This window comes from Crinia signifera, chromosome 4 (genome assembly GCF_055691185.1).
Source record: "Crinia signifera chromosome 4, ASM5569118v1, whole genome shotgun sequence".
Lineage (NCBI taxonomy): Eukaryota > Metazoa > Chordata > Amphibia > Anura > Myobatrachidae > Crinia > Crinia signifera.
Window position 1 is genome coordinate 42,947,590 of NC_139220.1, and position 24,923 is coordinate 42,972,512.

A 24,923-nucleotide genomic window follows, 5' to 3' on the forward strand; every position below is an offset into this window, starting at 1 on the left:
GCCTGTGCGGATGCCGGCGTTCCCCAGCAGCCGCCCCGGTCCTCCCCTGCCTGTGCGGATGCCTAGGTGAGTGTTATACTCGCTGAAGGCGTTTGCACTGGGGGGGTGTTTTTATTCTGGTCCACGCGCAACGCTGTGAATTTCACAGCGTTGCATTTGGACTAAACGCTGCACGCTGCTCGCAGGTCCGTCCCCCCCTCGCACAACATCCATTCAAAACCTATGGGGCTACACCCACATCATTCAATGGTCGCCAATCATCGAATGATGTGGTGCGCGCATGCATATATCAAGTGACTATCAGGTCCCTTAGATATGCGTGCACCCTTGACAGGAACAGGGTGGGCAGCTGACATCCGGTGATGCCAGCTGCCCGCTCCCCCCCCCCCCCCCCGCATCACCAGGCAATTTGCATGGGAACGCCCAGCGATTTCAAGGGAAAGCCAATGAAACGTCGTGGCCGCACGTATGCGGTGCATGCAAAATGCGCAGAAATGCGCGTGCACATTTATAAGAAAAAAAATAAAAAGTGTTTATATCTCTATGGCCCCTTTGTGACAATGACACGGACATAGCGATATAAACACTGTGAGTGTGTACCCCAGAGTATAATAAGATTACCTTGGCATGGTTATAAATATCCACGCAGTTTTCCGTATTGATGCTCTTGGCGCAGATAATCTCACAGTGGCGTTGCAAAGCTTCCAGGTGGAAAAACTTACTGGCAGACAACAGCTGCAAAGACAAAGTATAATCATTTACGATCAGAGCGGCACATTACCTGGAAATCACAAGCGCAAGTGGTAATAAATATTCTCAATACGCTCTCAGTATTGGATTATCCCATATTAAGAAATTGGCATGTCTGAAATAGATCAGCCTCACGCGCAGCAAACAGTAAATTGATTCTTTTCTATACATCTGCGGCTGGTTAAGCCCGAGCATCTCATTTACCGGAGCCTTCCGCAATCTGCATCTTACCTCCATGATTTCATTATTTTTAATGAGAAGCGATTCTGTTCCTCCACAGTACAGGTACTGCATGACCAGCTAGAAAGAAGAGAAGAACGAGAGGTGCGTTGGAAAATAAAGCAGACATTTTGCAGAAGTCCTGGCTGGAGGACCTTGTTAAGATACCTGCGCTTATATCAATAACACCGCATGGAGTTCGTAAAGGGGATTTATCACCATTGAAAGGGTTTTACGCCTTCAGTACGCCTTGCAGAAGTATGTATTTTGGCTCCTTCCCTATTATTGTGATGCTTATAACGACTGCCTCCTACGGTATATCACACAGTTCGTCTGATTACATTATTTGTGTTGGCGCCAATAATGAAATGGGCCCTTCTCTGTGCACCTGTGGTCTAATTCACATTAATGTATGGGGGCTGCACAGACCTGTTCTACGCATGTGCAGAATGGGACTAGTAATATGGCTCACAGTCTATTGTCAGCTATTTCACGGACACCTCCTGTTGCATCTGAGTTTAAAATACATGGAAATTGCACAACGGCTTCCTTGCAGATGTGCAATATCATCCAATCATTAATGAGGTCCTTGATCCCTTCTCCAGTGGCTGCAGCATGATATTCACAATAAGGCTCTAAGTAGCATGTTTCCCATGTGCTCGATTGCTTGTAATAAGAGTCAATGATGAAATGCATAAGTTGTGGCTTTGTGACGTGCTGGGTCTGCTACGGATTTCTCTCCGTGGTGCTAATTGTGACGGGATCCTGGTACGCCGCGAGTGGCGTGTGGTCCTGGCTACATTTTCACGGATCGGGCAGAGGAGACTAACATGGTGCAGTATAACCTATATAATTCACTCATTCACTGATATAGTGAATCATTCACCCGTTCATCATCCACCCATTTAGCTGCAAGTGAAGTTACAGTAGGAACAGGGCCCTTATTCAGGTTGGCTCGCATGCCTAGAAATGCTGCTGCACATGCGCAAAGCATCGGTCCCCGTGTCAAATTCTCCCCCGAGCGAGTCGACCTGAATAAGGGCCCTGATGCGTTTGACTCTAAATCGCACATGCATTCTGCAAGTTCCGTACCCAGATGGAACTGCGTGCACCTCTGAATCACTGTGATATCACAGCTGTACTTTGTACACATACTGTACAGTTCGTAGAGGTTTAATGACAGGAGTCCATTTTACTGGACTATACATCGGACACCTACAGATAATGGGACAGACTACGCAGATTGTGCCCGGGTTATATCAATCGCTGCAGTCTTTCTACAAGCTGAGTAAACTGTCTGGTGAAATAGATTCTGCAAGGGAGGTTTTATTAATCCTTTTCTTCAGTGGTGATAGTCTGCACAGTGCATAATACATAATGTATGCCATCTGCATTGACTATGCGGTTCTATTAATACGTTGTGCATAATTCATAAACCACTGTAACCTGGTAAGTCAAATGAAATTAAAGTAAATCTAACATTAAAAATGTCAGGATCGTGTCTACATAATGAAACGCTGGCAGACATAGATTACCCCAATGTACTTAGTATTTGTGATCTCATTCTGGACGGATTGCGATACACCTACTGTATGCCTACTTGTTATACCTAGCCTCCAAGTTATCCTGTAAGAGAGGGGCAAATGGGAAGTGCACAGGTAAGCAAGAATAACTTTAAACAGGATACGGTTAGCATCCCAGCAGTCCAAATACTAATGCCGGGATACAGACCTGTGGCCATAAGACCAACGCTGGATACCGACATCACTGTAGATACCGACATCACTATAGATACCAACAACGAAATCCTAACAGCTGGCATACCGAGCATAAGTACACTGGGGCGGCTTAGGGTTAGGCCGCGAGTGGGGAGGAGGGTAAGGTTTAAGTAATAGGGGGTGTTTTAGGGTGCAGGGGGCTGGCAGAGCAAGATTTTTGGGTATTGAAACTGAAATCTAAATTGCATTGTAAAAATATTGCTGTCTATTGTGTGGGCTACATGCAAAAGCAGACAGTATTTACCCTTCAGTGAAAAAATATAAAATGTGTTTGCTTACCTTGCTTGGCAACATATTTTGTTCCAGACACAAAGTTACAGTACTTGCTGATTTGCTTTACTTGCAAACATGAATTAGGCTCAGTGTATTTCACCTGGTGCAGTGGCCCTTTATGTCATTTACAATGTATCACAGATCTGTATGATTACGTTTCACACATTTACCTGAAAGATGTGATATTTCACATAGTTGATCTCAATGCAGCTGTTCTCCGTAGTCGGCTTGTTAGTAAGAAGTGCTTTGAACCTGAAAAACACCCCCCAAAATTTAGAGTTAATTAGAAATAACCCAATCCCCCAAAAGAAAGCGATGATAATGTGGGAGCTGTTCTGGATTTGGGTTGAATGTCTATGGGACGGATTAGGATCTAGGTGCAATACCGATATTGTGACAGTGGAGAGCAGAGACGGCGAGTGAGAATCTAGGAGTGTTTGAGGGAGGTAGCAGAGAGTTGCACACCTGCGACCGTTTTGTGGATGTGCCACAGCTTTCGTTATAAGGGACGTAGCAAACATGGCTCCGTAATCTTACGTCCGATGGCCATACTGCATGACTAAAAGTTACACAGATGGTCGATAATCAACAGTTGTGTGTCTCCGATAGTTCCATCTTAGTACACAAATCTGAGACACCTACAGTGGGCGTCTAGATACAGGTCCCAGCGGCTGTGACATTTGTATATTACAAGCCAGCCCCTGCGTACGGGAACGCCGCTGCACCAGCATTTGTGTCCATCTCTGAATTAGGCTTTGTGTCTCATTTGTGTACATGAGGATCAAGATTTTCTGATGCTTAGCTCATAGAAAACATTAATGTATGCAGCTTAGTAAGTCACGTGCATTGATACGTTACCAAACTTCCAAAAGTCTTTGATTTAATCATTATATTTATTAACAGATTCTAATTTGCTGCTAGAAACACCTTTAATTAGAGTGGTTGGGCGGAGCCTCTGGACGCACGGCAACTACCGTGGGCCTCCCATCTTTCCCTACAGCCAGTGCGGCCTGTGTTAGACACTGAGTCTGTGCAGGATTCCATATAGTGGGTTCAACAGCCCTGCCCCAGGAGACACTATTGTAGAGGCAGATGGTTTATTTCTACAGTTGCATTACTGCTGGTTGCTGCTGTGATTGGTTCTCTGCTTTGTATCATCCTCATTGTATCAATTATATAAATATATATTATTATATAGATATAAAATAATAATAATAACAAAATCCAGACAAAAACCCACATTAGCTAATTCCTGTCCTTATACTGGAGGATGCTAATGATGAAGCTATGGATTGTTCTGAAGACAATGACGTTTTCAGCGGCAATGTCTCTATGACTGATGGCGCATGGAACTCTATAGACCCCACCGCCAATATCCAGCAGCTCTTTACTGAGTTTGATGGAAAGATTTTCGGAGGGAAACTTCTGAGCGTTACTGTGGCATGGAGTAACCAGCTGAAGAAGTGCACAGATATCTGCCAACACCCGAGCCGTTATACCGGCGGCCCCTGCAGGATAAAACTCAGCAGGCCCCTCCTGAGGCAGCAGTCCCGCTGAGATGTAGTGGATATCCTCCTGCATGAAATGATCCATGCGTACTGTATATCTACACCACGCAGCAGACAGACACTGGTGGGCACGGGCCGCTGTTTCTACACCTCATGCAGAAGATTAACGACCTGACTGGCGCTAACATCTCTGTGCGCCACAGGTTTTACAAGGCAGTGTCCAATCTGAAATGCCACCAGTGGCAATGCGACAGGTGCCACAATTATGTCAAGCGCTGCATGAATCGCCCCCCATCATGCAGGGAAATGTGGCACTTTCCACAAAGTGATGAAGCCGCGCCAAGGTACAACAAGAACTCGCTCTTCGGTGTGTGAAGATGGAGAGGATGATGCCGGTAGACCATCAAAAAGGTCCAAGACAGCAAATACTTAAATATCTGGTGACACCTGGCTTCCCTTGCCTTGGCGCTGCTGACTGCATCCCCTGCTTGTCACCTGTGTCCCCTGGGACCCGTGCTTGTCAACTCACCGCTGTACGAACAGCGTCATTAGACCGGCATCCTCTGGTTCACAGCAGCAGGCGTTGGCTCGCTGCAATGAGGATGACATCTCCCGGTCGACTAATGACAGCTGACCGCGCATGACTCACAAACAAAGGAAACTGCGCAGGTGCTTGCAGAGCCGCCACACAGCAAAATATTGGATTAAACCCTAAATTATTGTAGCAAATAATAAAAACTTTTTTTACTATCTATTAACGTGAATGATTTATGCGGGTATAGTATTTTTGCGCTTCCTTTAATGGTGTCATGCACATGGGTTTATTTAATAAATTGTGCTAAAGATATATATATATTTTTTTAAACCCGTCCCAGTAACACGCGTAGTACTTGGCTCCTGAGGGGATGCAATACCCTGGTCTGGGCCTCTTGATAAATCTACATATATATATAATAATACTGCTAGTGTAGGTATGACAATGGATCTGTGTAGGGGAGCATCCTGATGGAGGGAACCCTGACAGACGTAGGTATACTTATCTTCCCCCTGCACCCCATTACTCTCCCTTCCCCCAGCCTGGCCCTAACTCTCCCCCTGCAGCCTGACCCTAACCCTCTTTTCCCCCAGCCTGACCCTAACCCTCTTTTCCCCCAGCCTGACCCTAACCCTCCCTTCCCCCAGCCTGACCCTAACCCTCCCTTCCCCCAACCTGACCCTAATCCTCCCCACTAGTGCCTAACCTGCGCACCCCACTGCCTAAACCTACCCCCTGCCCCAAAGCTTAACCCCCCCTTCTAAGTGCCCTCCACTCAGCCTAACCCCCTAACCAAAAATGTTTTGTTAAGCAATTATATATTTTAGAGCCCCTTCATAGGCTAACCTTTATAAAGGGACAGCACGTGCCATTGGCTTACTCCAAAAATGGGCATGATCTCACAAGAAGTGTTATGGTACCAAGGGTACACTGAGGTAATGAATGGGAGATAACAGGGAGATAGTAGGTGACTGGTGAGGTAGGGGTGATGGGGAGATAGTAGGTGACTCAGGAGGCAGGGGTGACAGTGACATACAGTAGGAGCCAGTTTCATCTTTGTTCCTTTGGCCATGGCTCACCATGGCTAGCCATGGCTATTAGATTGTTCTTAACTGCAATACAATACATAGAACAATAGAGTAGGGGATAAGCAGAGTAATCCAATTACTCACTTAATCCTATTATGGACATAGATGGCAGTGGCTCCCACTGTAGTGGGTGACTGGGTAGGAAGAGGTGACAGTGACATAGTGGGTGAATGGGTAGGCAGGGGTGACAGGGAGATAGGTAACTGGAGAGGTAAGGGTGACAGGGACACAGTGGGTGACTGGGGAGGCAGGGGTGATAGGGAGATAAGTGACTGGGGAGGCAAGGGTGACAGAAACATAGCGGGTGCCTGGGTAGGCAGGGGTGACAGGGACATAGCGGGTGACTGGGGAGGTAGGGGTGAAAGGGAGATAAGTGACTGGGGAGGCAAGGGTGACAGAAACATAGCGGGTGCCTGGGGAGGCAGGGGTGAAAAGGAAATAGCTGGTGACTGGGTAGGCAAGGGTGACAGGGACATAATGGGTGACTGGGGAGGCAGGGGTGACAGGGAGATAAGTGACTGGGGAGGCAAGGGTTACCGGGACATAGTGGGAGACTGGGGAAGCAGGGGTGATAGGGAGATAAGTGACTGGGGAGGCAAGGGTGACAGAAACATAGCGGGTGCCTGGGTAGGCAGGGGTGACAGGGACATAGCGGGTGACTGGGGAGGTAGGGGTGAAAGGGAGATAGCGGGTGACTGGGGAGGTAGGGGTGAAAGGGAGATAGTGGGTGACTGGGGAGGCAGGGGTGAAAGGGAGATAGTGGGTGACTGGGGAGGCAGTTTTGACAGGGCGATAGTGGGTGACTGGGGAGGCAGGGGTGACAGGGACATAGTGGGAGACTGGGGAGGCAGGGGTGACAGGGAGATAAGTGACTGGGGAGGCAAGGGTGACAGGAACATAGCGGGTGACTGGGTAGGCAGGGGTGACAAGCCACATAGCGGGTGACTGGGTAGGCAGGGGTGACAGGGAGATAGCGGGTGGCTGGGGAGGTAGGGGTGAAAGGGAGATAGTGGGTGACTGGGGAAGCAGGGGTGACAGGGAGATAGCAGGTGACTGGGGAGGCAGGGGTGACAGAGTGATAAGTGACTGGGGAGGCAGGGGTGACAGGGACATAGTGAGTGACAGGGTAGGCAGGGGTGACAGGGACATAACGAGTGACAGGGGAAGTAGGGGTGAAAGGGAGATAGTGGGTGACTGGGTAGGCAGGGGTGACAGGGACATAGCGAGTCACTGGGGAGGTAGGAATGACAGGGACATAGTGGTGAACCACAAAACACTAATGTCACACAAGACAGTTCAGTAAAATCTTTATCTAAGGAATAAGTGAGATAATAGAAGTATTTATCATCTAGGTGCTCCCCTCTAACATTTGTTCAATCAACATACTGGCTGTCCGGGTGCACCACTAGATGAGCAGGCTGCACCACTAGATGGCGGGAAGGCTAGTAGGCCTGCACCCTCCTCAAACATCTGTGTCCCCCACAGTCAGCATCCTTCCCCAGTTCAGTTTCTGGCAGTGAGCGGAGCGATATCATGATGTCACACCAGTCATTTACATCTAAAGGAGCCGCATCCAGCGAGCTGCAGAATAGCAGTGCCAGCAGTGAACAGGTTGGCAGCTGCTGCGTTCTGTAAAAGGTGGACACTGTGTGGCACCCTACTTGGGTGCACACCACATGTAATTAGTAAATCATACAGAGCTGCCTACTACCTACACCTTGTTACCTGTGGGGACCATTTTGATTTTTTTATTCATATTGTGGCCAATGGTTATTTTTTTCCCTGTGGGGGGCAATGTGTTTTCCCTGTGGGGTTCTGATGGTGTGCCTTGGCAATTTTTAAATCATTTTGGTGTGTTGAGATTGAAAAAGGTTGAAAATCATTGCCCTAGGCAATTGTCTAGTTTGCCTGTACCTAGGGTCAGCACTGATAATACCCATGTATAAATAGAGCCATATTTCGATAGTTTTTAATTTCACAAATGCTAGACAAGTTTTGACAACGGTAAGGAAGAATGTGTACCTTGGCGATGCTGTGAATAGCAATACTTTGTGTGCATAAAAGGGTCTTCCTTCAACAATAAAGGTGACATCGGACATTTCTTTGTTGTTCAGAAAATGCGGATCTACAAAAAAAAAAAAAAACATAAATATTATTCTTTCGAATTACCAAGGAATCAGGTAAGTGCTATTCGAACTTGTACTTTTGGGACTGATTCGAAGTTCAGCATAGACCCACATATCTGGTGTGTTCTCACTATGGGCGAGATAAACCGTCCTTGCGCGTTACATCCTGCCACTTACCGCGACAATACTGTCCTAGCATATGCGATTAGTATTGCAAAGGCCATCTCTTGTTATGAAGCTGCACTTGGCGATGGCCACAAGTCCATGGACCTCTGGGTTTATGACCCAAGAGTTAGTTTGCAGAAGGACGTGGGGATGCTGGGAGGGATCAGATCAGAGTAGTGTCAGCTTTTGATGGCATTACCCTCTGTACCAAACCCCAACATCTTCCCTATTAGACACCTACTGTACGTTATGAAGGGGCACAAGACTCTTAGCCCCCTGTGATCTTATAATGTGAAGCTTCAGGGAAAACGCCTTTTGTCTCTTCCAATTACATGCTAGATATAAAACTGTTGTTATCTCCAAACCAGGTATACATGAGCCAATCGAATCTGCTGGGCGTGGCCCCAGACACACCTACAGTACACATGCATTTAGGTGCACACAATGCAGAAGCCCCGGCATCTGATCATAGAACTTTTAAAATCCAGTTAGAAACACAAAGGACAAATCTCCCGATAAGACCTGTCCTTTGTGACTTCCGGGTTTCAGGCCTGGGGCTGGAATTCCTTCTGCGCATGCGTAATTGGAACCCTCTCACATGCAAATGTAAAAACAATCCGACGGGCTTTTATTGGGTAACATCATCTAAAGATGACATTATCCACCAGATCCAAGCTCTGGAGTGTTTTGCATTACGGAACTTGATACATGGGGAAATGCAGAGTTTTGACTGCATTATTGCCCTTAGCACAGCTGATTGAGCTAAATGCTTACCAAGCCTGTAATATCCATATATATATAGTATAAGACTATATTCATTAGCATCAGATCAGCAGCAGGTTATTAAATGACTAAAACATCCATTAAATAACACCCGCAGCTACAGTAAGAGATGAGTTTGACAATGCTGCCAATTAATATAACGAGATCTATAATGATATAATAAGATCTGCGCTGTACAGTAATTGTTTTACCCATCACATAGATACATGTGGGGAAATGTTATAGGGTCCGAGTTTGCGGAGGTCCAGGATTTCGACCAAGATAGACTGTATTTTTAAGATGGCAACCATTTATAAATGATTGTCGCTTTAAAAATATGGGCATCTTTGGCTGAAATCTCGGACCTCCGCAAACTTGGACCCTATAACATTTTCCTTGATGGTATTCATGCCACTGAGTAGTAATAAGCTTCAATGGGCTGACAGTTCATTGGTGTCTGTGCAGATTCCATATCTGTCCTGCAGAAATAAATGAATGAATACAGCACAATTTGCATCTGATTGTCGAGAACACTCACCCAGGCGAGACGTCTGTTTGCGTTTTATCTCCGTCAGCTTTGGGATGGGGTAAGGACCGTAGCACTGGCTGAATATGACGGCCAACTGCTGGCTGATGACTTCGTTCTGTAATAAAGAGAAAACTCTTCCTGTTATAGAGTTATGTTCTAAGGTCTACGCGCATAATCTGATACTATTGTTGTCTATGAAGGTTTAGCCATTAGACAATTGGTGCTTGGAAATCGAATGATTTCTCCAGCGCACGCAGATCAGAGACACCTCTATGGTGTCTCTGATCTACGAGCGTCATGTGCGGGAAGCAGGCGGACAGCTGACATTCGCTGATGTCAGCTACCTGCCCCCCTGCATCATTGCCGTATTACCCTGGGAACGCCCATGAGACACCGGGGGCAAAATGTAATAGGTGACGATTTTTGATCTTTAAAAATCGCATCAAATGGCATGTGCAAAAATCTTATATTTTGTGTTAAATTTGCGTTAATTTGTGTTAAATTTGCAAATGTAACAGGCTTGCGATTATACTTCACATGCGATTTTGAACGATTTTTAGTCATGAAAATGTGCGAATTTGTGTAAAAAAAAAAAAAATGCCCCTCCTGAGCATACCCAGCCCCGGGCTCATTGAGCCGGAACTGATTCCAAAAATACGGTGGACAAAAAATCTGGGGGTCCCCCGTATTTTGAAACCAGCACTGGACTCCAACAGCCCGCGGTGTCATGCCACAGCCGGGGGACACTTTTTACATAAGGTCCACCGGCCATACCATGAGCACTGTGGCTGGTCAGCCTTGGACGGGGTACCTGGGGGAGTGGGGACCCCCCTAATAAAGGGGTTCCCCCCTAGGCTTCACCCTTCCAGCGCTGGGACGCTAGCAGCTGCTATAGCGCTGGGACAGTGCTATAGAAGCTGTTACCAGCGCCATCAGCTGTTACCAGTGCTATCAGTGCGGGGTGAGCTGGCTGTGGAGAAGGGAGGCAGCGCTGGTGCGGTAAGTATGTTGGTGTAAAAGTGTGTGTGTAATAAAGTTGTACTTTTCTGTGTGTTTTATTTAAAAAAATGTTTTACAGGTGGACTACAAGTCCCAGCAGGCCCATTAATGCCCCGCATGCTGGGACTTGTGGTTTGCCAAGTCCTAGCATGCGGGGGAGGCCTGTATAAAGCAATTTTATGTATAAATGATTTAACCCTATCAGGCCGGCATCCAAAAGCCAGGGACAGCCCTGTATGGCCGGGGGACCTTATGTAAAAAGTGTCCCCAGGCTGTGGCATGACACCGCGGGCTGTTGGAGCCCGGTGCTGGTTTCAAAATATGGGGGACCCCCAGATTTTTCGTCCCCTGTATTTTTGGAACCAGGACCAGTCCAAGAGTCCAGGGCTGGCTTCAGAAATACGGGGGACCCCTACTCTTTTTGTCCCCCATATTTTTGGAACCAGGTCCGGCTCAATGAGCCCGGGGCTGGTTATGCTCAGGAGGGGGGACCCCCACGCCATTTTTTTTTTATTTGAACTTTTACACATTTTTAAAGGCAGAACCATGCACAGATCTCAATGATCTGTGCATGATTCTGTCAAATTCGCTAGTCAGAACCTGGTCTTATTTTTTTGCGATTTTTGGTAACGTTTACCAAAAATCGCACCGTATTACTTGTGCGATTTGTATACTTTTTAATGGGAAAACATCTGGATGCGAATTGTGTGACTAAAAATCGCCACTTCAAAAAGTGCGATTTCACGGCAAAAAGTATGATTTTTACCGCGAATCGCACCCTATTACATGTGCGATTTTCGGAAAATGTGCGATTTCGGCCATTTTTTAAATAGGTGTCTCAGCACTTGGGGGAACAAGGAGAAGGCTTAGATTAGCATTTGCATATTACCGAAGCCACTGCTGAAATTTTACCTGCACTAGAAATTGCATAAGTGTCAATCTCAGGCCCAATGTGTGGTGTATAGGCTGTAAATGAGAGTTATGGCCAGGTCTAGAAAAGACAACCAGCCAGGTCTAGCAATGACAGAAGACTACCAGACACAACACCTTTAGCTTCCTTACAACCGTATAAGGGTGAACATCCGCAAACGAAAGGAGCACGAAGGCGCAGAATGTCTGAAATGTCCACAGGACACAGAGTAGCTGTGTTGTGGTGGTTCTTTTATTTTACATGGACGTATTTCAGAGAAAATAGAGTTTCTTCCATCTAGCTGGTCGCCTACTACAAGCAGAAGATACATGTACTGTTATAACTAGGAGCTAAAGGGGAGAGGCATCAACGTTTTTAAACTCTAGTTGTAAGCTGGTTGGGTGCTATGGGCAAGCTTTCCATTCTTTAGAAGCTTTGATACATCTCCCATAGAAAAAACAATTTAGGTGTGCAATATTAGACTCTGGCTGACCTTGGAACTGATTCAGATTGCACGCAAATAAGTTTTTTAAGCAGATGAGTGATTGGTGGTCTGCATATGCTTCTATGTTGCACTGAGGATTTATAACCAAAATGATTGACAGCCTAGGCCATTTAGTGGAGGTAACTGAGTGATGGCAAAAACAACAATATTGCATTGTAGTCGCTGGGAGTCGCAAAGCTGCTGGTGGGAGTCTCAATATAAATCCAGGCTGCATTTGCATATTGTTGCCCAGCACCTGGAAACACATTCATATCTTCAAATGGATTAGTGTACATCTCTGAATGAAGCCCCTTGACCAGTGCACGGCCAGGTGACTGCTGATAAAAACCACAACACGATAACAATGTGATGCAGCCAATGATTCAGGGCCACCTTAACACGTATGGGCTCAATGGGCAGCTGCCCAAGGGCTTCCCAAATTTAGGGGCCTTCGAGCTGGGGCAGATTGGGTTGTGGGCAGCCTGCCTCCTGAACTTCTTGGGAGGCAGTAGAGAATTGCTGCCTGGTCGCTATGATTGTGGATCACAAACAAATAGAGTGACCAGGCAGTATTCTCCACCTGCCTCCCAACTGCAGCCAGACAGTGACTGGCAGTCAGCATGTTCGTAGGGCGGATGGCTGGAGCTATCCACCAATCAGAGTCCAGCATTCCCTACCTTCCTCCCAACTGCAGCCAGACAGTGACTGTCAGTCAGCATGCTAGTAAGGCGAATGGCTGGAGCTATCCACCAGAGTCCAGCCTTCTCTACCTTTCTCCCTACTGCAGCCAAACAGTGAGTGGCTGTCAGCATGCTGATTGGTGAATGGCTTGAACTATCCACCAATCAGTGCTGACAGCCATTCCACTGTATGGAAGCAAGTGGAGAGATGGAATGGGACCATAGGAGGGGGGTGTTATGATTTTCTTTTTAACATTTTTCCAATGCTGTTAAGACGGCCCTGCAGTGATTTCCATCCCCTTTAGCTCCCATTTACTGGTTCCAATTTACACTTTTTGTTGGCGGCCCTCTTTCTCTTCCTCCTTGTCATTTACAACACAAGTAAACTTTTTTCTTCTATAATTTCAAACTCGCTAAAGTAATGAAATTGTTCAACCATTGTCACCACTCAAACGCTTAAAGTCCTTGCAGACTCTCCAGTGTAATTGTCATTGTCAGCTACAGTAAAACTGATTAAATGTCACTCCAGAGTACCGGTATTCGCCACCACCGTATCTGTCGTAATTAAAAACAAGCAGCCTCTCGGTGAGGCACCGAAGTTGGTAGGATCTGTGCTAAGAAGCCGCACTACAAAGCCTGTTTTCTTTAAAGTAGATGAAGGCTTTTTCTCAGTAGACCAGAATGAAATGAAGGAAAGAATAAAAGGCCCCACCGGACTAAACGCTGGGATAACTGCCAAAGATAAAGTTGGAAATTGCATCTAAAACCACAGCTGTGATGTGAACTCTGGGAAACCCTGGGCGAGAAGGAAAGTTACTTCCCCGGAGACCTCTAATGAAACTGTTGCAGGAATGACGAGACACCGGCTACACGAGATCATGATCGGCAGCATGGAATAGTGAGCCGAATCTTTCATTAAATCTCGTCTTGCTACCAAGCTCATGCATCAAATGTGCAAAGGAAGGATCCATGCATGTGTTATTACTGTACCTACTGTATCGCACCAATAGCATTCCTATAAAAACTGCAGTATTGTATTAGCAGTCATCTCTATTGCCAACTTCAATAAATTTGCACACTGTGAGACTTGTTCAAAGGGTATCGGACATACTCCAGGCTGGCATGCCAATACATCATTCAGATGGGAAGCCATACCATGTACGAATCATGGTTCCATAAGAAGTATATACTGCGCGTACACTGGCCCTTATTCTGATAATGGCTGGAGTTGCTATCGCTGCTGCTTATATAGAAGCAGCGATAGCACTAATATGGTAAGGGGAGTCATGACTCCTGTCCTGCATGCAATACTGATCCGAGCTGCATCCTAGGATGTAGTATTGTATTATCTCTGACACCATTGGCCAGCTTCTTGATGCCACGGGCCACCGCATTCGCTATACAAAGGCCAGGATATCTCTGCCCTCTGACGGACCTACACAATATGCCTCTGTTTTAAGAAACGGAGGCCATCGCTGCCGTGCCCCCAAATGGCACTAGTCTCTTAATCACTCAAAGTCTGATGCCACCCTAAGTCTGTGGTCAGAACATAAATGCTTTACAGCACGCACCGCAGATCCTTTCAGGAGCAGAATAAGTACCACTGTGCATAGAAAGACATAAGACGTAAGGAAGAATATGGTACAAAAATAATGTTACTTATGCACGGAGGTACCACATGCACACTGCATTGACTTTCATGCCAACAATAGCAGTCTTAAATCCATCTTAATCCCATATGACCCTTAAATAGGGCCGGTGTAAGGCTTCTAAGCACCCTAGGCAAAACTTCAACCTACCTTTTTTGTGCATACATGAAAGATGCACTGTGCACGCATCCAAATGGTTACTGCTGTCAGATGCAGACCCAATAGGCATTACCAGGCGGTGATGGGGGTGTGCCTGTGTCACGGACCGTGTTCCACTGATACCAGCAGCATAATATTATTGGAGATTCTGAACTATGTCCCCTCTATGCTACGCCTTTGTGCGCATCATAGAGTGGACATAATGGAGTGCACATTAATAGACAGCCTATCGGCACAGTTGTACAGTAGCAGCAGCAGCATAGTTTCTCAGTAGCGGCTGATGGTTTTCTACAGACGGTTTGAAAACATAGATCATCAATGGTACAGATTTCGATGCCCATTACTAGAACATATTTACTAAACCCATTTTACTAATTTTTTTTATTTACAAAATTGGAGAGTGCATAGGGAACTATCCCAAACTGGGATGTTTTCCAATAAAACACTGTAACGTAGCGTTTCCTATGCAGATACAGTTGCAGTCACATGGAATATAGGCATGCTGCATAACATTTGAATCAGCAGAAGCTGTATGTTCATTGTATTGGATCCTTGTTATGAATAGATGGATGCAGACAAAATCCATAAACAGTGTAAAGGTATAAAGGAATTCTAGCAGACATCCATACCTTGCTAGCTTTTAATATCTCAGACATCAGGGGCAGCCCTTGTGTAATCAGTTCCTCTGTATACTCCTCCTCTTGAATAGACTTGAATTCTTTCAGCAGACACTGAATCAGAGGCCGTCTGTGCTGGTTGAAGGAAATGCGCAGGGATTCCAGCCACGTGTGAAGGGTCCACGGGACTCCTACAAATGAAACGCTAGGAATTATACAGGTACTATCATTTCACAGATTCGGTTCCCATAGCCAGTAATTATTCTGTAACAAGACTAAAACACATTTGCAAACAATTAATCATACAATGAGGTGGCCACCATGATATGTTCATATAACCCAAATAGGAGTTTAACCTGTGCCTAGCTAGCTAAACTGAGAAGATATCACCATCTGAATGTGGGGCCTAATTCAGCTTGGATTGTAGTTTTGTGAGCAGGTCTGAATGAGGCCCTTTTTTCCTTACATGACCTGAAATTATGCCTATGGTTTGCAGTATGCATGCGCGAGTCCATGCTGCAATGAAACCCTGCTACTATTTCTATTCGCACGCCATTCGCAAGGTGAATGACAGGAAGTAGTTGTCTGGGGAGGAGCCATTTAATGGGCGTGCTACGAAAAATGCCGGTTCGCCAGAAAAAAAATGCTGGGAATGTTCAAGAAAATGCTAGGCATGCCTGAGCGTTTTACGGAAGGGTGTGTGACGTCAGCTCCAGGCCGGATGTGCCTTTTTCCATGGCACCGTGGAGTAAGGACCTTATTCTGACTGACTGACAAGGCGGCGCACGCGCGACCACCCGCGCGATTGCGAACAGGATGATTTACATAATCATCCATTCGCAGGAGGGGAGAAATCAGTCGATGGTCCAGTTCAGAGACACCTATAAGGTGTCTATAAACCGTGGGCACTCTGTGTGAGGACAGGGTGGGCAGCTGACATCCGGTGATGTCAGCTGCCCGCACCCGCGTCATGGCATCATTAGCGTCTGGCGTTCTCGTGGGAACACCCATGAAACGCTGGGCATTCCCATATGCTAATGGGGCTGCCTGGCGCCCCCCGTCATTCTCTGCCCCCCCCCTCCCGCCCGCTGTGTAGGGTGCGTGCACCCGGTGAACACAATGTTCAGACGCACACCATCGGTAATAAATCAGAATAAGGTCCTAAGTCTCTGGCTACTCTGAGCCCGTGATGATTGGTGCCCAGTGTAAAAATCATTCGGTAGGGAGGGCATCACGATGGGTTTTGGACATATTCACACCATTGCAAATGAATTGCCATTCGCACCCATTCACAGAGCGAGCAGATTCATTTACAAGGCGGGATTTCACTCCAGAGGGGCGGCGACTGAACTGGATATTGGCCGTGCGAATTCGTGTGACCAGGACTGAATCAGGCCCTACAGTATGTCCGACATTAGCGGTACATAAACCTCTGAATCAGGCTCTATGTGCATTCTAGGGACAGGTCTCTGATGAACGTATCAGCTATAAGTAGCTATAGATATTTCAGTTACGTGTAAATAACATTATGTACCACAGAGCAATAAATTCCTGCTTCACCTGTAAATAGAGCTTTAAATATAGAGGCCAAGGAGTTGATCATTGTTAGCGTCCTCCCTTGTAGTCTTTCGCTGACACCGGCCTCATCATCTGAATACAATGCCTCATCAGCTGCCAGGAAGTTCCGTCTCCGCACAGCTGGGGGCTGATTTAAACACCTGTGACAACCGCGCTGTTTTCCTTTTAATTCTGAAACCTTCAATTACGAAGGTTTGTAGATTGTACTAAAAAAAGCAATTTACATCTAGCAAGGGGATTTTAAACTATAAATGTAACTCAGTTAGCGGAATTAAATTATAACGCGTCGCTTCATTAACCATTACAAAGGCTCGGACGATTACACTGCCGCTGTCTTTTGACTGGTATTGAGATATTTAGTGGATATTTAGGAATCATCCATCAACAGCCAAAGAAGATTAATGAGGGTCATATACTGGATGTAAGTCGGGATAGCCTAGCAATTAGATTCTAAATAATTACATACAGTAGCAGCGCAAAGTTATAAAAGTGCAAAACATGTGGGCGTGCAAGGCCCTGCTGTTTGCGTTAAGGTGTCCCTCTGTTTACCACATTTCATGCAGCACACCCACGTCCTAGTTATTTTGAAGGGGTGTGGTATATGGTACCGACAGTCGGGATCCTGACAGTTATTAGCCTAATGTCGGGATCCCGACTGCCCGGACTCAGACAGCATGGTGAGCGCAACAAAGCCCCTCGCTGGGCTTGCTATGCTGCGGGCACGGTGGCTCTCTACGCTCACCACCTATTCTATTCTCCCTCATGGGGGTCGTGGACCCCCACGAGGGAGAATAGACGGTGGCCGTCGGAAACCCGTCTATCGGAGTTTTGATAGTCGGGATCCCGACGTCGGGTAAATGACTGTCGGGATCTCGACTGTCGGGACCGCATCCGGCACCTATTTTGAAGTTCCCCCAAAATTCAGTCTCTGTTCCAGATGGAGAGTGCTACTGCACATAATCCACGTTGGATTTTCCAAGGAGCTTTCATTTCCTTACCAAGATGGCCACCAAACCTTATAATGTGTATGCGTGGCCCAAATCTTGTCACAATTTTAGGGGGTTATTCAATGCAGGGTCACGACTGGCGGGCTGGCCCGACAGACGTGACCCTGTCTTGTTCTCGGCCGGCTCAGCGCTGGATAGGCAGATGGAACTCAATGTCCCAGCTGCCATGCGCTGAAAAGGGGGAGTGGCCACGAGATGCGGCCGGGAATTGAGCTGCAGTCGGGAACTGCAGAACGTGTCTGACTGCTTGTTAAGTCGGGCACGTTCTGCCGAGATCCCTGTTGAATGCTGTCAGGGAAGACAGCATTGAATAGGGCCCTGCTGCTATTTCCCCCGTCGGGAACAGCGGCGGGAGATTGAATACCCTTAGAGTACCACGGAGGGAGACATAGCTCTGTAAGACGTGTGTTTACCTGATACAACAGTTTAGTGACGCTGCCCTCATACAGTCACCACTTGGTGTGCTGAATGTCCTGCGCCAATTAACTTTTTTGGTGTCTGTGTTGACAACTGTCGACATGGACCCCCAGTTAGTGTTTAACGGGTACCCTTGCATGACTCTGTGCTCGTCATGCTGTGGGCTCGGTGACAAGCGACCGTTACATTCTCCCTCTATGCCGACATGGATGGATAAGAACAAGTCGGTTTAAAAAAAAATATTCATGAAAAACTCATGCAACCTTGTCATGTGTCTACCTTGTCATGTGTCTACCTTGTCATGTGTTTACCTTGTCATGTGTCTACCTTGTCAACATTTTGACCCTGTCAACCTATTGCATATGGACCCTTTTGGGTAGACCTATTGAATTTTTATCTAGACACTGTCGATCTATCAACTGGAACCAGTAATTTATAGGCATAAATAAAGGCTGACGAAGTGTGTCTATAAGAATTACTATATAAAGATACCTTTATATGTTTTTCAACATTTGAATGAATGTAAGCTGACTGTGACTCCTTACTGTATCATTCCCCTCTTCCCCATTTGGACGAAATATTACATTCGTGGGATTATCAACTCCACTCAGAAATTACTACACTATGATTTATACCTTTGTTATATTTTCTCTTTTTTATATGTGAGAAAAATATCGAGAATATCGTCGTTAAGAAGAACATTGTGGTTCTGAGTGTGGACTTTCATATGATTTATCCATTTGATTATTTATGATTGTTGTAAGTAAAGTATTCAGTAGTTATATTGTGTTCATGTTTAGCTGTGAGCGCTGATAAGGAGTCTTTCTAACTCATTTTGTTCAATTAATTAGTTAAGCTTTAAAAGAATATAACAGATTTCAAATGTCCGCCGATCACAGTAGATGTATGTAATGTAGCCAATGTTTCCCAATGTATGTAGAGTTGTTTTGGACTCAAGTCAATGTAGCATAACTGCCAGAATCCATAGTTGATGTTTAGTGTCACAGAGATAGCTGCGTGTAATGCAGATGATCAGTGATGTCCCAGGCGGGTAATAATAGACTCTGCATTATTTCTATATTGTACTATAAGGAGGCCAAGAGTTCATATGTACACATAATGTACGAGCAACTGTTATGAGCTATTCTAACCAGGGCCGCCACTAGTTATGTTGGGGCCCGGGACTGACCTTCAGCCCGGGCCCCCAGCAGCAACCCCCCCCTCGCGCGCCGGCACCCCGTCCCCCCATTACTATTACTTACCAGCGACGGTGGCGGTGCAGCATCTTCTCCCTCTGGGACTCGGAGCACTCACTGCACAGTGCAGCCTGCAGAGCGCTGAGCCCCCTCTGTATCCTAGGCTCGGCGCTCTGCAGGCTGCACTGTGTATTGTGCGCGCCGGGCCACCGGCGCCTGGTGGGGGATACTGTCCGGGTGGGGGCGGTGCCATGCCACTGTGGGCAGCTGCCCGGGCCCCGGCAGTGGCCGGGGCCCGGGACAGCTGTACCCCTGGCACCCCCCTGTAGGCGGCCCTGATTCTAACTGTAAACGGCTGTAAATAGTAATGAAATTGAGAAATAAGAGGATAGTCAATGTTTCCCGATATTTTCGATCCATGGTTATATCGGGAAATATCGTCCGTTTTCGCGCATAATAGATAGAATTCATTTTTTTTAAGGATTGAATACTGACGCACCGATATTTTCACAGACAGGAGGAAACCCCTAATGCTGGGTACACACAAGAACGATTTGGATTCAATTCCCCCAATTTCGATACAGTCTGGACCGATTGTATGTAAATTGGGCATGTTTTGGCATGTTTTAGATCCGATTCCAATCCGATGCGCATCCCCGCTGGTCGTTTGCTCGTTTTACAGATCCTACCTGCTGCAATCAGGATTCTAAAACGACCCCTTCAACTGGGTACAGATCAGAATTGGATCAGATGCAGATTGTGTGCTCCAGCAGATCGTGCGACCATTGTATGATCGTCTCACGATCTGCTCATGATCATGATCGTTCTGGTGTGTACCTAGCATAAGAGTTAAGTGTCAGGGGAAGCTACCTGTCTCGGAATACTTCCTAGGAAGTGCAACTAGTGTAGGAGGCTAGGAGAATAAGGTAGCCATGGAGAAGGTATGGGCAAATGAATGGCACAACGGTGCCATGTTATTAACAATGAGCAGATTAGTGGCATGTTACTAGCAATGGCAAAATAGGTGACATGCTACTAGCAATGGGAATAAAGGTGGCATCAAGGGCATAACTACCATAGGTCCAGCTGTTATGGGGCCCAGAGCTGAGGGGCCCACTTTGCCTATCAAAGTATCATATGCTGTATACATTTTTCAGCATTAGGTGATAAATAGGGGCCCTTACAAACTTTTGCTATGGGGCCCACATGTACCTAGTTACGCCACTGGGTGGCATGTTACTAGCAGTAAGCATATGAGAGGCATGTAAAAAGCATATGAGTGGCATGGAACCAGTAATGGGCATAATGTATTTGACATGTTACTAGCAATGGTCATACAGGTGACACAATACTAGAAATATGCCTATTTAGTATCATGTGACCAGCCCCCCATGGTGGTGTGCCTATGCCCACTCTGGACCTATCAGCACACACCACCCTTGGTCAAGACCCCACCTTGTTCCTGATTGCTTTCTTCGTGGCCCTACAGAAAACTATTCTCCAACTGCCCAAATAAGATGTGTCCATAACCTTTATACAGTATATATGGTCCCCATTACTTGTATGAAGAAAGCGTTATTATACTGTACAGACATCACACCAGACATGCTTGTACCTAAGCTCCTTATATCGATGGTCACATCCACGTATCCATGCTCGGCGCTGTGATACATGGCCTCCTTCAGTGCCTTCAGCTTGGCTTTGCTGTTGCGGCTCGGGCACAAGGAGGTGTTGGTGGTTTCAGGCACATCTGTCCCTTCGGCTAGAATCTCCTCCAATGATAATATGTCGCCCTTATCTTTCTCAGGCTGGGACAGTAGCTTCCGAAATACATTCCTAAGGAAATATGCCAAAAGTACAATCCATTCCAACATTTATAGACATAAATAAGAAAATAAGCTCATGGAAGCAAAGGTGACAGCTTTGATGGGCTCGTTTAAAACGTTAGGACTGAGCAGCCAGTGACCAAGACAGTCAGGGCAGATGTGGACATGGCACTATCCCATTAACTTTAATCTATTACATAACATATATTTATATAGATATGGAAGTAAATTGCTCAGTCCCTAGTCAGTGAGGGACTCATCGCTTCCACATAGCACCACTGAAGTAGATACCGCTTTAAACATTTATTGGAGAACAAACATTATGGGTAAGAGTCTAGAAATACCTGTGCCCGTGTGCAGCCGCTTGGCTGAAAGAGTTCATATCTCCTTGAGGTGCCGTAGAAATCCCATTTCGGTACAATGTTCCTACCATGGGATCTCCTCCACGTTCCAGCAGTAAACTCACAAGCTCAAAGTTCCCTGCAGTCATCAAAGGAGAAGTTTATGTCCAATGAATGTTTTGCATTTAGAAACTGTCTTTAACTGTACCCGTTGACTACTACATACACAGCTTAAGCAGCCATATTGTGGGCAACTACAATGTTCAAGAAATGCAGCCTATCCAATCACTAAGGGGTATATGTATCAAGCCTTGGAGAGATATAAAGTGGAGAAGTTGCCAGCAACAACCAATCAGCTTTGAGGAAGCATTTACCAAGAACATTTTAAAATGAGTTAGATGCTGAATGGTATCAATGGTCAACTTTGATACATCAACCTCATCGTCTATGCAAATGACAAAAACTCGTTGTTTTGGGCAATGTTTCCCTTTCATCTCTTGCCAAGCTTTGATACATAGACACTTAGCCACAGGCATGTGAGGCAGTCATCTTGTAGGCTGACTGAGCATGTAATCATGACAATGCAGACTACATGTTCCCAAAGGTCCATAGACACAACTGAGAAATGGAGATTTTGTTATTGAACATTAAGATTCACATTCACATCAATGTTTTAAAACCGTTCTATGTCTCATACTTCAGTGATGAGATTATTTTACTAGTGAGATGAATATTAACTCAACACACAAAATGTCTGCCTGTATGTCAAGATGGTGGATGCATTTACACAATTGCATCATTTTTAATCCCAGATTATAAGGGGGTATATTTACTAAGATATGGGTATATACTAGGGTGGCCAAACCCGGGATCGGCGGGATCCCAGTATTTGGCCCCAAAACGCCGGGATTTCAATCCCGGGATTGGAGTTTCCAATGCCGGGAGTTCGGGATTAGACTGCGCATGCGCGCAGTCTAATGCCGGGCAGCGTCTGAGCATCGCTCAGACACTGCCCGACTTCTCCCGGCAGCACTGCGCAGCGTGACCTCTCAGCGTGAGATCAGAGGTCACGCTGCGCAGGAAGAGGTCGCGCCCGGCATTGTGATTCAGCGCCGCCCGCCCAGCCAGCAAGCCCACCCAGCCAGCGCGTCCACCCGCCCGCCCAGCCAGCGCGCCCACCCGCACCCAGCGGCATTGACGACCCGTCCCCCCACCCAGCAACCCCTCAAATGTAAGTAATTGTGGGGCAGTCTTTTTATTAGGAAAAAAGTGATGTGCCAGCGCTGGCTGAATAATTAGGAAGACCAGACGGTATCTCAAAAATATTACAAATTTAATTTATACATATATAAAAACAATCAAGAAAAGTAATAAACACATAAAAATAATAATGATAAAATTAAATTAAAAAATGAGCACAGAATACTTGATGAATATTGCGGAGCTCCACATTTGTGGAATGAAAGGTAAAAGTTAGTGATATTACCATCTGTAGATTAAGGTGTGTTGAATGGAAACACCAGAAGGAAGGTGATGACAAAGTCCCATTAGAAATGACCTGAGTAGGAATACAGGTGAAATTCTCCCTATTTGGCATCTTCTCCTTGTATTGGCTGGATGATTAGGAACTGGCTGAAGTCCCATAAACGATTTGTAATCCCATAAAAAGATTTAGGAGATGATGGACGTCTGTGGGAGATGGGGCATCACTTTAAGAGATGGAAGATGGAGGTTAAATGCAGCTCAACGCGTTTCCCCGGATGTTTGCTGTCCGGCTTCCTCAGGACTTGCTCCTGAGGAAGCCGGACAGCAAACATCCGGGGAAATGCGTTGAGCTGCATTTAACCTCCATCTTCCATCTCTTAAAGTGATGCCCCATCTCCCACAGACGTTCAGCCAGTTCCTAATCATTCAGCCAATACAAGGAGAAGACGCCAAATAGGGAGAATTTCACCTGTATTCCTACTCAGGTCATTTCTAATGGGACTTTGTCATCACCTTCCTTCTGGTGTTTCCATTCAACACACCTTAATCTACAGATGGTAATATCACTAACTTTTACCTTTCATTCCACAAATGTGGAGCTCCGCAATATTCATCAAGTATTCTGTGCTCATTTTTTTTATTTAATTTTATCATTATTATTTTTATGTGTTTATTACTTTTCTTGATTGTTTTTATATATGTATAAATTAAATTTGTAATATTTTTGAGATACCGTCTAGTCTTCCTAATTATTCAGCCAGCGCTGGCACATCACTTTTTTCTTTTTAACATACAATTTGGGTCTGACAACCCAGTGCCAGCTGCTGTTGATAGCGCACCACTCACTCCCCATTCTTGATTTTTTATTAGGAAAGCCAATCCCGGGATCCCGGGAATCCTGGGATTGAGCATTTTTCAATCCCGGGATTGAAAAAATGCCCCAGGATTGGCTTTCCTAGTATATACAGATGGAGCCATTCATACTGTGGCTGCTGGTGCGCGGCGCGCACATGGACGCGCGTGCGCCACATTACCACTCCAGGGGCCTCTCTGATGAGAGCAGCTCCATCTATAGAAGCAGAGATGTTGCGCCTAGCAATATCTTGCACCTTCTAGAAGATAATAGCTGAAATCTCATTGCATTCGGCAACATCTCCACTTCTATAAACCTGCACCCTAGTACATATAGCTCTTAGGGGTTTGTTTATTTACTAAGATGGGAGTTATATTTCAGATAGGATGTTGCTATGTGCAACCAATCAGAATCTACTTATTTATCTGGCTTTTTCTAGAAGATAATAGATAGAATCTGATTGGTTGCCCATAGCAACATCTCATCTTCAACAGAACTCTGATCTTAGTAAATAAACCCCTTAGAATCAAATACGTCTTTCAGTGTCTGATCTGCAGTTCAGTATTGTGTGTAGCGGCGATGTTTCAGAGTCGTCCCTGATATACCTGCAGCGGCAGCCAACTGCAATGGAGTTTCTGAGTAATTCTCCTCTCCAGATTCTAGAGAGCCTTCCACGTTAGCACCTGCATCCAATAGTAACTGTGGACAGAAACACGCACACAAGGCAAATATTAGAAAGTAAATCTGCATTGTATTTCCATGTTGGTATGTTTTATAGATTTAGCTAAAAAAAAAAAAAAAAGATAACTGCGAGAAAGCAAATGCAGTGATAGAGATGTACGCACAGCTACATTTCCCTCTCAGGGCATCCTATTTGAGGAAATAGGCTACTTGGATCAGCTGCTGGCAGCACAGAGATGGCCAATGCCAACACCTCATCTCACATAAGCGGGAACATAAAGCACAACATCGGACCACTAAACAACCCT

General features: G+C 45.9%; 1 protein-coding gene across 2 annotated transcripts in view; it reads right to left on the bottom strand.

Moving 5' to 3' along the window:
• The window catches only part of ABTB3 (ankyrin repeat and BTB domain containing 3), a 215,700-nt gene that overhangs the window by 5,095 nt on the left and 185,682 nt on the right, over positions 1–24,923 (bottom strand). For both annotated transcript variants that reach the window (XM_083181648.1, XM_083181647.1), the window contains 9 exons: positions 24,540–24,633; positions 21,600–21,735; positions 21,045–21,265; positions 15,244–15,422; positions 9,743–9,848; positions 8,174–8,276; positions 3,191–3,272; positions 982–1,050; positions 622–735 (listed from right to left, as the gene is read on the bottom strand). In XM_083181648.1, coding sequence (XP_083037774.1) covers positions 622–735; positions 982–1,050; positions 3,191–3,272; positions 8,174–8,276; positions 9,743–9,848; positions 15,244–15,422; positions 21,045–21,265; positions 21,600–21,735; positions 24,540–24,633 — 1,104 coding nt within the window. The remainder of the gene's footprint in view (positions 1–621; positions 736–981; positions 1,051–3,190; positions 3,273–8,173; positions 8,277–9,742; positions 9,849–15,243; positions 15,423–21,044; positions 21,266–21,599; positions 21,736–24,539; positions 24,634–24,923) is intronic.